The sequence below is a fragment of the Pelophylax lessonae genome (assembly GCF_965119305.1).
Source record: "Pelophylax lessonae genome assembly, chromosome: 2".
NCBI classification, from domain to species: Eukaryota; Metazoa; Chordata; class Amphibia; order Anura; family Ranidae; genus Pelophylax; species Pelophylax lessonae.
In genome coordinates, this window is record NC_138769.1 from 392,031,929 (window position 1) to 392,047,752 (window position 15,824).

Below are 15,824 nucleotides of genomic sequence, written 5' to 3' on the forward strand. Positions count from 1 at the left end.
ATAAACGAAAAGCAGTCCTATATAAGTGCCTTACATAGCAGGTAGAAGACAGAGGATGCAGAATGTCCGAGCAGAGGGCAGAAGTTGTCCAACTTTCCATTTACCAGGCAGCTGATTGGTTGCTAAGGTCCTAGCAACCTTTATATTTCCTGAGTGTCTGAAGGAGTCTTTGGGGGAACCCAATCTGGTCGCTAGTAGGAGGAAGTGCTTGGATGTGATCGGCCCTTCCCTGCTACAGTCTTCAATATACTCTGGGTGTGTTTTGACCCTGTGGGGTCTATTAAGTTGGTAAGAGTACCTCATTATACTGTTCGATGGTGGACTTTCCTGTTTTGCACCCCTCCATATCTACAGTTTATGTGGACTCCGCCATTACACTTGGGACTTGTTTTTTCTCTTATATCAGCATTTCTTGTGTATTTTGGACTAGCGCGACACCATCTCACACTATTTTACTGAAGATATAGTTTTCTTGTCTTTTTGTGTCAGCTGCTTTCCTTTAATAGAATTTACTGGTATTGATTATACTGGTTTTTATATATATGTTTTATGCTATTATCATGATCATAGCGCAGCAAATTTACCATATTTATTACTAGATAAACTTTAGCCTTCATCCATTTTTATGGACACATAAGCTATTGCCAGTCTCAAGAGAATGAAGGGGATTCCAGGAGATAGGCAGTTACTCGAGGAGAACCGGATGGGGCCATAGAAGGTCCTTAACCCATCAGCAGGACCAGGATCTGCTCCTTTGTGCAAGGAGGAACAGGATGAGCACTGCCAGAGCTCTACAAAAATTACCTCCAGCAGACCACTGGTATAAATGTCTCGGACCAAAGAATCAGAAACAGACTTTATGAGGGAGGCCTGAGGGCCCATCATCCTATAGTGGGCCCTGCACTCACTGCCCAGCCCCGTGGAGCTTGAATGGCATTTGCTATTGAACACCAGAATTGGCAGGTTCGCCACTTGCACCCTGTGCTTTTCACAGATGAGAGAACGGTAAACCTGAGCACATGTGACAGATGTGAAAGGTCTGAAGAAGCCTAAGAAGCCACAGAGAACATTTTGCTGCCTGTAACATTGTTCAGCATGACCGGTTTGGTGGTGGGTCAGTGATGATCTGGGCAGGCATATCCATGGAGGGATGCACAGACCTCTACAGGCTAGATAATGGCACCCTGACTGCAGTTAGGTATCGGAATGAAATCCTTTGACTCATTGTCAGACCCTACGCTGGTGCAATGGGTCCTGGGTTCCTCCTGGTGCACAGCAATGCCCGTTCCCATGTGGCAAGAGTATGCAGACAGTTCGTGGAGGATGAAGGAATTGATACCAATGAATGACCCCCACGCACGCCCGACCTAAATCCAATAGAACACCTCTAGGACATTATGTTTCAGTCCATCCGATGCCGCCAGGTTGCACCTAAGTCTGTTCAGAAGCTCAGTGATGCCCTGGTCCAGATCTGAGAGAAAATACCCCAGGACATGATCCGTTGTCTCATTAGGAGCATGCCACAACATTGTCAGGCATACATACAAGCACATGGGGGCCATACAGAATACTGAGTACTATTTTGAGTTGCTGCAAATAAATTTTAGCAAAATGGACTAGTCTGCTGCATCATTTTTTCACTTGGATTTTTGGGGTGTCTTTGAATTCAGCCCTCTGTAGGTTGATCATTTTCATTTCCATCAAATGATGTGGCATCCTTTCATTCCTAACAAATTACCCAGTCCAAATCAGTATAGATATCCAACATGATATTTTTTCCCCATTGAGATCTGATTTGTTTTCAAAGTGTTCCTTTATTTTTTTGAGCAGTGTATATAGTGCTGAAATTTTCCCGAAGTGCTTTACAGAGAATTTTGTGCCATTCCCATCAACCTCTGCTCAAAATCAGCTTACAATTCCTACCACTTCTACCTACATATGGGAGGGCAATTTTCTGTTAGAGCTATGTAAACTACCTTTAGGTTTTTGCATTGTCAACTAGAAAGTCACATCAGCCATGGGTGTGAGGTTGCCACCATCCCTGTTAAATACAAATTATTATCGTTGTCCTCTAATGGTATTTAAAGGCAACCAATGCAAAGGATTTAAAAATCATATACATTTTATTACAATATCATAAAATCCTCCTCAATAAAATCCATAGTAGCAAACTGTTTACAATAACAACTTCATATACAGTAATATTTGATGAGCTTAAGTGGTACTCCCAGAACTAATTTACACTGTACAATTATGATTGCTCAATAATCAGGGACATCCAATGCATTTCAAATCTTTGAACATATTAGTATCATCAGGGATATTGTACCGCTAATAACCTCTTAAGACCAAACACCCTTTTATCTCACAGTGCAGAAGCCATCCAACTCAGAGGGCACAAAATTCAGGCATACAAGGACCGCACAAGCCCATCCAAAACGACCCCAACAGTTTTCCCTTGAAGAATTTGCAATAATGGTGGCCACAAGATTGTCTTCTCAAATCCCTTGATCCCAGCTCCACAAGCAATACTTACACCCTGTCAAGTTGTGGAGTACCAGTTAAGCTCATCAAACATTACCGTATATAAAGTCATTGTTGTGAGTAATTTTTTTAATTGAGGAGAATTTTAGGATATTGTGATAAAGCTTAAATAATTTTAAATTGATCCTTATTAGTTGCCTTTAAAAATCCCATTAAAGGAGAATGATAGTATTAGGCTTTTTCATTGTTGGAAAAAACAAGTGCACTTAAAGGACCCCTAAAAAGATATGTTACACAAATTGTAGAAGCAAAGAAAACACCGGTGTATGCCCTGCAATCTTGTGTTTATCGGCGGGTACCCAATGACCATCACAAATGTCAACGCATTTCAGACAAACTGGCCTTATTCAGAAGTCATGAATAAGGCCAGTTTGGCTGAAACACGTTGGACATTTGTGGCTGTAATTGTTACCCATCAAACACAAGACTGCATACTCGGATTGCCGACTTTTCATTGCTTATACGGATTGTGTGAATTAAGGAGTCAGCTGCTTCTCCCAGAGCACCGGTGATAAAGCTGCATTATAACATTACGAGGTAGCAGCACCTACTTTTATGTATTCGGTCATACAAACTCCATGCAGACAATGTTCCTGATGGCAGGGAAACCAGGACCTTGATGTGGTGAAAGGCAACTACTAACCATTTAATGTACATTTAAGCAAAGTTAGCAGAAATTATAATGGCAAACAGGGGAATAAAGTTAAAATTAGTTTACAGTTTTCTAATTGCTTATGAGCTCTTTATTCAGTTGAAGATACAAGGGCTCTTGAGTTTTAGATTTCCATTATGTTAGAACTTTGTTGCATCAATAATTGTTCACATCTCACAGAAAAGAATGAATAGAAGAATCCCAGAAAAGATTTTGAAAGGACCTTAGCATAAAACAGTTCATTTATAATGCAATGCTTTCTGGAGGATTGCAATGCAAATGCATGCAAAGTTAATTATAGACTTAAAGGATGTGAAGACTGGCCATGGCAATGAAAGACAGAACACATGTATTTTTATGTCTTCCACCTCTGTAGCATTTACATGAAAAAAGAAAATATGTTTATTTAAATTCAACGTTTTAATCTAACAAGAAAAGGTTTTTCAAGTTTTTAGGAAAGACATAAAAATGATAGAAATAAAGTTATTACTTTACAAAGTGATGAATTTAAAGGTGATCTTCACACATTTCAGAGCATAAGACAAGACAGATTGTTCTGTTTAATGAATAAAAGACAATTTTTAGTACAAAAGAGAGCAAGACAGTTGCCACAGGCAATCATAATGCCTGTAGGGCATACATGATTGGCACGCTTTTCTCACGATGACATTTGTCAAAAAACTTTTAAAGCAACAAAAATATATTTTATCCTTTTTACAATAGATGTAAACACTACATCGATGAGATTTAGTCTGCTGAAGCACTGTGCATCATAAAACAACTGACAAATTGTATTAATTGTTTTCACATTTTTTTCTTTTTTTTTATTATTCCTTTTTTTATTTTTTGCTGCATCTCAGTGATGCAAATCCTCTGTAGTCTCTTCCTGTCTACATGCATGCACTTCAACAACTGCAGCATGTCATTATTTAGGGCGGGTTTCCCGATGGGGCCAACCGGTGCTGTATTCGGGGAAACCTTGGTAAGCATATGCGAAATAATACAATTTTAAAAGAAAACTGCCTGGGATGTTCGACAGTACATTCCAATTTGCCCTTACCGTGATTGCAATATAATTAATACAACCACTTACTACACCAATGGAGTATTTGCTATTTCTTAGCTTCAATTCAATGCAAAACCTAATATTTTTCACACGCATATTATCAGTACTCTATTACCAAAGCATTTGCTCCTTCTAAGTAAAAAAATCAAATTCAGAATGAGTTGTTATGGGAGGGATTTATCAAACAGGGTACAGAGAGACTCAAGTTCCTATCTCCTGTAAATCCAGCCACATCTCATTCATTGTACAAAAAACAAATGACTCCTGCGCTTGAGGGGTTATCCTGAAACGGGTATCCTGAGAATGCGATTCAGGTTGAATGAACGTAGTCCCAGTTGTGCTGCCACTCTCAACAGGTCGTGGTAACCCAAACAGACTCTAAAAAAAGGAACAGACAGAGGGCGTACCAGCCTAGCGCATTATCTTTAAAACAATTTATTAAAATAAAATAGCATACACATTGTACTCACAAAACATGTTGGAATACAGGCAAACATGTGCAATCAAGGACCACCAAGACTCTCCACTGTGCTTCCTCTGCTGATGCAGGCCGTGGTGGGATGTGGACCTCCAAAGAACCGCTTACGCGTTTCGGGGTGTCCCCCCCTTTCATCAGAGCTACCTGATGAAGGGGGGACACCCTGAAATGCGTGAGAATATCTTTGGAGGTCCACATCCCACCATGGCCTGCATCAGCAGAGGAAGCTCAGTGGAGAGACTTGGTGGTCCTTGATTGCACTTGCACATGTTTGCCCGTGTTCCAACTTGTTTTGTGAGTACAATGTGTATGCTATTTCATTTTAATAAATTGTTTTAAATATAATGCACATCTCATTCATTAAAGGAGGAAGAGGAGGGGAATATATGAATCAAACTACAAACTTGCATTAAATTACTTTCAAATAATTTATTTGTGTGTACTACTTCCACTCTATGTGCTTAGGTTGATGCATCTCCCCCTGAGCTTTTTCTTTTGCAGTGAGAATGACATTACTAAAAAAAAAGAGCTCATTAAACTTTACTTTTGTGCACAAAGAGCCAGAACTGTAAAGTATTATGGAGCAATAGTACTGTAGAAAGGGCAAGGTAAATTAACCTATACACACCTTTTCTGGTATGGCTTTACTGTACTTTATTTCTAAAGATTGGCAGCTTTTAAAGAGAAAGATTTTGATGAATGTACAAGATTTGTCCATTGAATATGGATGGATAAACAACGCCTAATTCCTCCTGCTAACAAACAGCTTTCTAAAGAAGGTCAAACTGACCAGGAGCTGCAAATGCAATAAATTTACAGTTTGAATGCTCCTGAACTTAACATTTGTGGCACCAATCCATTATCACTGTACATTGACTACAATGCTTCTTTTACTATACTTGTAGTATTGGAGTGTACCTTTTCCATTTAAACTATGTAATGGAAACTAAGACCAAGCCTTTTGCGCACGAGTATGGAGGGATGGGGGCAATTTAAAATTTTTATTCCTATTTCATATTTTTATTTTTACACTGTCCTTTAATTTTTTTTATTACTTTTATTGCTATTACAAGGAATGTAAACATCCCTTGTAAAAGAAATAAGGATGACAGATTCTCTTTATGGAGAAATCTGAGGTCAAAAGGACCCCCAATTTCTCCTTTAAAAGCAAAAGACAAAAAAGGGGTTTTTTTTGCTCTTTTGCCTTAAAAAAAAAAAAAATTGTTTACTCTTACCTTGGACCTTCGCTCCAGTCCGCAAAGGCCATACAGGCAATCAATCAGAGACGATCTAGAGACGATCTAGTCTGTCACTGCCTCTGACCAGGCAGCCGCGCCATCGGATCATTTATGGAGCGAGCCGGCGGAAACGGTAAGTCGAAGAAACACTGACGAGAGTTGAGGGGGATGTCCAGAAAGCGCTGAAAAAAGTTCCAGGGTTATGGCTGGTAGCTTCAGCCATAATCCCGGCAAACCACAACGTATATTATATATATATATATATATATATATATATATATATATATATATATATGTATTGTGGTTGGCAAGGGGTTAAAGATACTAAAAGTGTTTGTAAATACTTAATTCAATGGTTTAGCACAGAGCAGCACCAGTGCTCCTGTCTCCTCCCTCCTGCTGAGTGCCCCCATAAAACACTGTGCTGTATTAAAATTCTCACGCTGTAACAAATGGGACAAATGGAAAGGAAAGTCTGCAGCACCTTAGACTTTGCTCACAGACTTTAGAGACTGGATGTCAGGTGAAGAGCAAGAAGGTGCTCATGTTAAGCACAATATCACAAGCATGAGACTGCAGGCTTGGCTGGCTTAAATCAGGTTTGGTCTCCACCCAGAGACTGGCTACATTAATCACCTTGCAGATGAACAGACAGGGGGAATGCATCACAGCCAAAACCAGGATGCTGGAATGAGACCAGCAGCTGTACTGGAGCAGGAGTATTTAATTTATTTCTTTAAAAAATCCCAGATATATTGTGTATATCAGGCCATTCTGCTAATGCATTTTAAAGACAAGACCTGTTTTTTCAGTCTGGGGTCTTTTGTTCACAAGGCTGGCAGGTAAGCCAGTTGCCATTTTTATTACTGAAGATTGTTCAGGTATTTTCTTTTAATGTTCATCCTTCTTTATTATGCATCCCCTGATTAAATTCTGTGCTGAATATACTGGAGTATAGGCACTAGTAAGGTCTAAATCTGGAGTCACTTTACCTTGCTAGGTATGTTAACCTCTGCCCCTCCCCTCTTCCTTGATTACTATTCATCAAACCACAAGGATAAAAATTCATTGGCACTATAAATGTATATGATCAGTTCTATTTTAAAAATCTTTATTCATATCAACTTTCAAAGTTCTATGAAAACATTTATTCAGATAAATGCACAACGGCCAAGAATTGTGAAAGCTTTGTGAATTCAAGTGATAGTTCAAGGCACAAAAGAAAATGTGAAGAAAAAGAGGTTCATAGGTTCGGTAAGTGTTCATTAATTTATCTCCATATAATCACTTTTGCACAGATCCTCAAACCAGGTTTTAAAGTTCACAAATAATATTTAAGTATACTCCATATATCCTAAGGTGCTATGTTCGTAATATGTCTTACCTTGCAGAATAGCATACCGAAAGCAGATAACAATGACTGCTATCTGAAAAACAAAGCTATATGACATTCCAAAGTTTAGGGCTTGGTATACCCCAAAATTTCATTCTCCACTGTTAACATTTGTTGCCATGAAACAAACTGGGTAAGTCTGTAACAACCTTGAATCTACTAATATAATAATCAAGGCTTTCCCTTCAACAAAAATAATATTCATGGCAGACTCATCCACGACATACTCTTTAATTACATTCTGTCTTTCTCTGGCTTTCATGTATTGCCTAAGGCAGAGATGTTCAGTAATCATTTCTTCCACAGGGACCTGTCATAAAATACACCCTATTCTATAAATATTGAACAGTCTATAGTAGCAGATTTACAACTCAATTCCAAGCATCCCTCCACTTTGTTTTCAAATTGATTAGAATAAAGCAGCTACCCAAAATGTATTATAACAAACTGTTAGTTGGCAGCTTTACATGTGAGCCAGCATATGCCCACAACATCTACATTTATCACAAGCATAAGCAAACAGGCAGCTTGATTATCAGCCAACACATTACAGATGTGAGTTGTATCACAGATGTCACCGTCTAGATATAAAATGGTAAATATAATGTGTGTAAACACTATGGTAAATTACAGCTTGAAAAAGAAAAGAGAATTTTTTGCCGAAAAACAACGTTCTGTAAAACTAAACAGAGGAATCGATTAGTGGTGTTTGTCTTCCAGTAATTATTCCAAGTTTAGTTCCCCGCTGGCAGATGATCCAGGTTAAAATGAAAGACCTGTCACCATGCACGACCAGAGCTAACTTTCATTTAATTTCTGCCATAAAACAACAGCTGCAATGTAGCCGTCAGTGGGAGAAATAATTAAATCTCAGCTAACCAAACTCAATAAATCAGGCTGAAGCAGCGCCTCACTATTTTCTTTTAATGCTGAGAATTGCCTATTCCCAAAAATACACACACAAATTCAATGCAAAATATATATCTGTACACACACACACACACATTATATATATATATATATATATATATATTATATACACATACACACACACACACACGCACACGCACACTATTAATATAGTAAATGAACCAGACATCAGGAGATAAGAAAATAGCCCTCGAGTCCCACACTAGTTATTTTTGGTTATTTGAGATCACATGGAAAACCTGTTCCAAGGTCACTTTTTATTTTAACTTCTTATATACATGACTAGATGTTTGACATGAAAACAAATTCACTTCCAGTAAACCTGTCATAAGAGAGACTTCTACTGCTGACTGTAATGATATGCTGTACTGGACACACGAAAAGCTGTAGCAAGCGTCCATGTTATTAAGTTATCATGGATCAGCCATGACAGTCTTGCAGAATATTTACACATTGCCCCAGTGATTACCCCCTCTCTCCTCCTTTAATTCACGGAATGCATAGGTTTTACACTTCAAAAAAGATGTTCTCTCAACTCAGACATCAGAAACCAGCGCTTAGGCCTGTGCCGAGCAGTAAACAGCTAATTGAGTCCTGGCAGGATGTCGGTTTCTGCTGTCCAGGCCTATCGTAAAACTTTGACCAAATCCATTAAGGATACTCAGAACTAATGAGGATCGTAAAAGGCAATTCGAGAGCTCTGCCCAATTCAAAACTTAACAAATCGACACACGATTCATAAACTCAGACAGTAACATAACACATTAATAATAAGTATATATTTGAATGAGAAATGTTGTACTGAATGAAGTAAGGTCATACATGAGTCTGATCACACTAGCACATGTTGAAGGGAAGATAGCTGTTCCCTGAGTGACAAGTTTATCTGAGCTACCCTGTGTTTAGTATCCCTGGATGTGAAATTCAATGCTGAACAATAATCTATCAGTTTCAAGAATGCAGCTGGTACATATTGGAAGGTATGAATAGTGATGTAAACTTTAAATGGCTAATGTGACACTGTGAGAGTGTGACAGTGTAAGTGTCTGACTTAAGCCTGGTACACACTAAATAGTGTGACAGCTCGGAGATGCTGCACTAACAATCTGACATTAGTACAGCATTAGTACAACGTTCTCTCCTGCTGAGCTGCTGTATTCTGACAGGGGGGTGCCCCCACCAGAACACTCTGGTCAGCTGTTGGCCAAGAGCGCTGATCGGACGCCGGTCAGGGGATAGTTTTGCATAACAGCTGGCTACTGTCAGACCGGCTGACCTACACACTGGCCAACATTCAGCCAATTTTTTCAGGGCTTTGGAGAATAAACTAACCTCCCAGTAAGGTAATCATTCCTCCTTGATATTGCTGACAGAAATTATGGCTTAAACCTTAGTTTTCTATGTATAATGGCATAAGTTCAACCTAGCAGTTTGGAAAGCATGTGGAGAATAGACAAAACATGTATCTGCAGCAGAAGGCTGAAATGAAATAGAACATGGCGTGCAAGTGCTTTTTCATATATGTTCACTGAACATGTCTCAGGGCACCTTACATAATAGGATTTTCAAAAGTTCTGCGTTAATATACAATTAAATAGAAGGGCGTATCTGGATTTTTGTTTAAACTTTAGTCAGCATAAAACTTTTTTAAAGTAAACTTATCACTTGATAGACTGCTTTCCTCACTCGTACATGCTTTTCTTTCCCAAGTCCCTACTGCCCTATTCACAAGCCAAAGCCCCAGTGCTTTCACAATAATCAAAATATCAGTGCATGTTGGTAATAGGCACAGATGCATACGGTCCACAGCTGCCTCAATGTGCCACTCCAGTACCCCAAATGCCACCATGTAACATCACTTAGGCTTGATAATTGGTTGCCCAGACACCAAGAATTGCATTGTTGAATGTAGAGGGAGTTTCACAAGTGCCCCATACTTCCAAATACTGGGTTTTTCTAGAACTGGAGCAGTATATGGAAGAACAGTGAAGCACTGGTAAGGTTAAAAAAAAATATGCCTAACAAGTTGTACTGTTATTTCATACTTGGCGGCATAATCCATACAAAAGTACCAGTGCTGCATCGCCTGGTATTTTATTGCTCATCTACGAGGGAGGGTAATTTGGTGAAATCATTCACAGTATCAGGAGCCTGTGAACAGAGCAGTCCTCATTCATTTGAACACTAAAGGCTGCAATGCAAAGCCAACATTTCATTGAGCCTATTTCTGAACATTCCAGCCAAATAAAAATCTTCTACGGGTGAATTTGTATCCTTTGTGGCTTTTCAAGAATATATTTAAATGAAAGTTTTTGTGCCCAAAGTTTAGACGAAATTGTGTATACAGGACAATTTTCTGCAAATTCATTTGTAGTCATACCACAGACTGGGCATCTACTTTAAAAATTACTGCACAGAGCCACTGTATGCAGTAAAACATAGAAAAACTGTTAGTAGATTGGTGTCATTGATTACTACACATAGCTGCTCTTTGCACTATGCCATTTTGATAGTACCAAAATCCAAAAATGCACACATATACATGTACAATACACAGTACAGTTATTTCAGGTTATCTGATTTTTTAAACAATTTACCATTTCCATGGCACTACAGCCTATGAGTGTCTTTTTTCCTAGGGCAAATTCAAAAGCATATTCAGAAAGGGATCACCTTCAGAAATATTTTGTCCTTATATAATATATTTTTTTGTTCAGCATTAAAAGCAATAAATGGGTTTTTAGGATGACAGCATGACATCAAGAGCAGCATATAGTCAGGGGCCAACTCACCTCTTCCTTTTGCCCAGGTGTATGCTCGATTAATTGTAGCAGTTCCTAGTTCTTTTATTTGAGGCTCAGCTTGTATATTTCTTAAGTGAATTTCACTTGTTTTGTTTGAGATTTTTAATGGCAAAATGTGTTTTGGGATAGCTTTGTAAAACCAAGCTCCGGACCTCTTCCAGACCTATAGAAAAATATAGGGAAATGCTATGTTAAATATGACTATTTAAGTTTACAGGAAAAGCCAGCAACTCACAACCATTCAAAATGTAATCTGACCAACACATCTGGTGAATAAAAGAGAACAACACTTGCATATGGACCATCTTTGGGCACAGTCATGGCTTCCCCCCTTACAGTTATCCCTCTCTTATTATTAAAGCTGGAAAAAAAGCTCCAGGTAGAAAAGGTGAAAAAGTAATGTACTCCTGAAAATGGGGTCATATACTGTGCATATCAGTGATCCAGGACAAAAAAGAAACAACACACTTTTTTTCAGGTATACAAAACGTGTAAATGTAAAGACTGCACTTTAAGTCCTCATTAATATTTCCAATCCCAGAATCTACTATATGTCAAGTTACTATAATGCCTTACAATTATTGTAGATGTGACAGACCAAAGGACTTGAAGCTCAATTTTGCACAAAACAATTATTGTCTAATTACAGAAAGCATGTGTATTCTTCCTTGAATCATGGTGTGTGTGACAGAACTGACCCACATTGTGCTTGACTGCTTCCATCAGTATACCGCTTCCTCCAGTCTTGAAAATAGATATCAGATAGTATAGCCGCATAACATACAAGATTAGCCGACAACTTAGCTTGTATGAGATCAGGAACTTTTATTTGACAAACTTACACAGAATATATACCACATAGGAGGACATCCCCCCCCCCCCCCGATCATATTACCCTAACAATACAAACTATCTAGAAACATAATTAACATGCACTAATTAACTAGTCACTTAACCCAGCCTGGATGACTAGTCTATTCGGCCCCTACAACAGTGAATACAAAGGATACATTATTACAAGTATAAACACATCCCACAAAGGTTTGCTAGCAGACCTTTTCCAGTGTTCCAATTAGCAATTAACCATGGCATCCACATCCAAGCAATGCTTTGATTAAACAGGAATTTCAGACAGCATGGCAACGGTCTACAACTGGCTTTATGGCAAAGCTCATAAATGTTCCATTTGAAGAAGTAATCAAAACCACCATCTCAGTGTCCATTAAGTAGCTGTCCATTTTTTCGATCACCCTGTGCCCCTAATAGACATAGGAGGAACATGGGGAGCTGAAACACAGTTTTCCCAACCTCTCCAAGGGAAGCTGAGTTCCATGGGCCCCCCACCCAAAGTGACTCCCACCACAGTGTGCTTTGTGTATTTTTTCCCGATCTGTGCAGTAATACAGAGTGAAATGTTGTATGTAAGAAATATACTGTTATATATGCCCCGCGCCAGGTGTATAATTATAAATATATGAATAAATATATGAAAATAGTGTATAAAATTAGTGAATAAAAAATTGTGAACAAAAGGTGTTAAAATTTGTGTATTTGTAGCAGCTGCTATAGAATTTATAAAAAGTGTTTGCAGGTAAGTAGTCTAGGTGGCTACCTATAGTGCTTGTTGAAAAATAAGGTGCGCTAAAATAATCAAAATAATGAAATCCACAATGTGAATACAAATGCAATAAATACAATCATGCATATAATAGTCTTTCTTCTCAGGGAGCCCGGTGGTGTCTTGGTTTGCGCAGTGTGCCATCATGCCTTACGCCGTGCGCAGAGGTCGCCGTGTGGGAGTCTATGATACCTGGCTCACTTTGGAGAGCCAGTAGGAGTACGGACCTATGGTGAGAGCGGAATACAGCTATTGACACTCGTTCTATTGAAAAGGCATCATCTATTGAATATTTCCTGCGCTGGGTTTATCTACCATCTGGTAAGAGGCTATTACTGCACCATACCACAGGGTGGCTATTTTGAGAATTTCCTCCTTCCCAACCCAACAAACAGAGTTTTCTCTGCCTTCCATCCTAATCTATTTGGTAAGGAGGATAGCGTGTTGGTGGCGGGATCTTCAATCACACAGCACTGGAAATGCACCTTTACCTTTTCACTATTTTTAGCATCTGGTGAAGATTTTTGTGGACTTTGCAACTTTATATTATTTAATGAGTTATTGCACGCACAGGTTTTACAGTTTTATAAGTTTATCACCTGTGACACTTGGTGGAATCCTTCTGGATTTGTGGACTTTTGACCATTTCACTATTTTGAGCTTCACCGGATCACTATTATATGCATGATTGTATTTATTGCATTTGTATTCACATTGTGGATTTCATTATTTTGATTATTTTAGCGCACCTTATTTTTCAACATTTACTTTTCACTAGGCACAGTTCAGGTAGCAGCTTTAAGTTATCAGCGCACCCTTATTTACCACACATACCTATAGAGCTTGCTTTAAAATATATAAATTTCATAAACAAATATTAGTGACAAATATAATAATGAGTGCAAATAATATATTTCATATATATAAACCTTATTTCATATACCACTGAAGGTTATAAATGTGAACAGTCCAAGCTTAAAAGTCCAATAAATAATACAGTATCAAGTGAGTCTTTGTGCAAACAGTGAATAGATTGGAACGCACAGCGTAGTGACGTGTGACGCAGGTGGAACGCAAGCCGGCAGTTCTCCCGCTTGCTTCCCCGCCATCGGTTTGCGCCAATACTCACGGTCACAAGCGGCCGAAATAGGCCTGCATTCGGGTTAAACCCCTTTTTTATTCTGTTTTTTTGATTATATTGGCACATTGCTCTGTAAATATTTATTTTTACCCAGATGGGAAAATAAATTTATATCAAAGATATCACACTATCTGGAGCTCCTTTTTTTCCTTATATCCTTTGGCACGAGGGGAGAAGAGAGAGAGGGGAACCCCACTACCTTATCCACCTGGAGCAAGCCATAAGGAGATTCCATCTTAGCCTGAAAGGCTATTCAAGCTCGATCGGTAGTGGTGCTATAAGGCACACATGACCCCCGCCATCCAGTAAGTGATTGAATCTTTCCATTGTTACGGTGACATTATAGCTATATGGATTACTATTGAGTGGATTGAGCAATCATTGCACTGAGCACTTGCACTTTTCATTTGGAATTCGGCACTGTTTGCACAAAGACTCACTTGATACTGTATTATTTATTGGACTTTTAACCTTGGACTGTTCACATTTTTAACCTTCAGTGGTATATGAAATAAGGTTTATATATATGGAATATATTATTTGCACTCATTATTATATTTGTCACTAATATTTGTTTATGAAATGTATATATTTTAAAGCAAGCGCTATAGGTAGCCACCTAGACTACTTACCTGCAGAGTGAAATGTTGCCTCTGTGCAGGAACCTCCTATAATAAAGACCAGCCGCTTCTGCTCTCTCCCCTAGTTCAAGAAGACCTGTAGTGGGTGGGGCCTGCTGGGTCCATTCCACAGCACTGTACTCTGCACAGGCTATGTACAGTTCAGTGATGATATCATTGCTACTTTTACCTAAAGTGTAAGTCAACCCTAAAACTAAAATCCCTACATCTATAGACATCTACAATCTAACACTAACCTATCTAGCCCTGTAAAGAAGAAATCAGTATACATACCTTTTTTTAAGCCGATCTGATCCAGTCTACAATGATGGAAGCTCTGCAGAGGACACAGCCGACAATGGCTTTGAAATGAATGGTAAGTGACGTCACCTATACTGTAGAATTACTAAGGGGCTTCTGTTGTCAGATGTGTCCTCTGCACCCACCTCCACAGCGAAGCCACGGCTGACAGCTCAGCGTGGGATTGGGTCGGATCGGCTTCTATAAAGGTATGTATACTGATTTCTTCTTTTCAGGTCATGATAGGTTAGTGTTAGATCGTGGATGTCTGTAGATGCAGGGATTTTAGTTTTAAGGTGGACTTTAAGTTAATATCTGGGTTTGTAAAGACATTTGGTGCACAAAAAGTGGATTTATATGCTTTTGAAGTTATTGAAGAATATATTTAAATGAAAGTTGTTATGCCTGAAGTTCAGCTTTAGTTAAAAAAAAAAAAAAAAACATGTGCATGTACCCAAATATCTATTCATTTTGCCCATTATTTCATAAGGAAAGACTGATATAACTGTTCATGCCCACTACTCTACTCTCTTAAAATTGCATGGAAATGTTACATTATGAGAGTCATTACAAGTAATGATATAATTACACATTTCAGACAGTCTGTCAATTGAAAGAAATATAACAAGCACAGTTTGTGCACATTGTGCTCAGCAGATGAGGAGGATAAAATCAAATTTTCTATATTTAAAATCTATGGCAAGAGAAAAACAGACATCATTGCCCAGACAGCATGATAGGCACTCCAGAGCTAGCCTACAGTGTGGAGCAATGGTGTTTGAAAACACAAGTTATTCTCAGACCTGGAATCAAATGAATAATTATTTTTATGGAGCAAAATGATGCTTGCAAACAATACATTAGAGGGGAATAATGCAAGCTTGCAAAGCGATGCAAACTGTGAAACCAAAACTATGTTCTTTGAAAACCATGATCCGTTCACAAATTAGTTTTTAAAGACGGCCAAGTAAAATATTCCATTATTTTCCTTAACTGTACATTCCATTTTTCCATAAAATTGTGTAGCAAAGCATAACTAG

At 38.5% G+C, this 15,824-nt stretch overlaps 1 protein-coding gene across 3 annotated transcripts in view; it reads right to left on the reverse strand.

The window, feature by feature from the left end:
- The window catches only part of RPH3AL (rabphilin 3A like (without C2 domains)), a 393,784-nt gene that overhangs the window by 131,302 nt on the left and 246,658 nt on the right, over positions 1-15,824 (reverse strand). For all 3 annotated transcript variants that reach the window (XM_082245575.1, XM_082245576.1, XM_082245574.1), the window contains exon 6: positions 11,094-11,268. In XM_082245575.1, the coding sequence (XP_082101701.1) occupies positions 11,094-11,268 (175 nt within the window). The remainder of the gene's footprint in view (positions 1-11,093; positions 11,269-15,824) is intronic.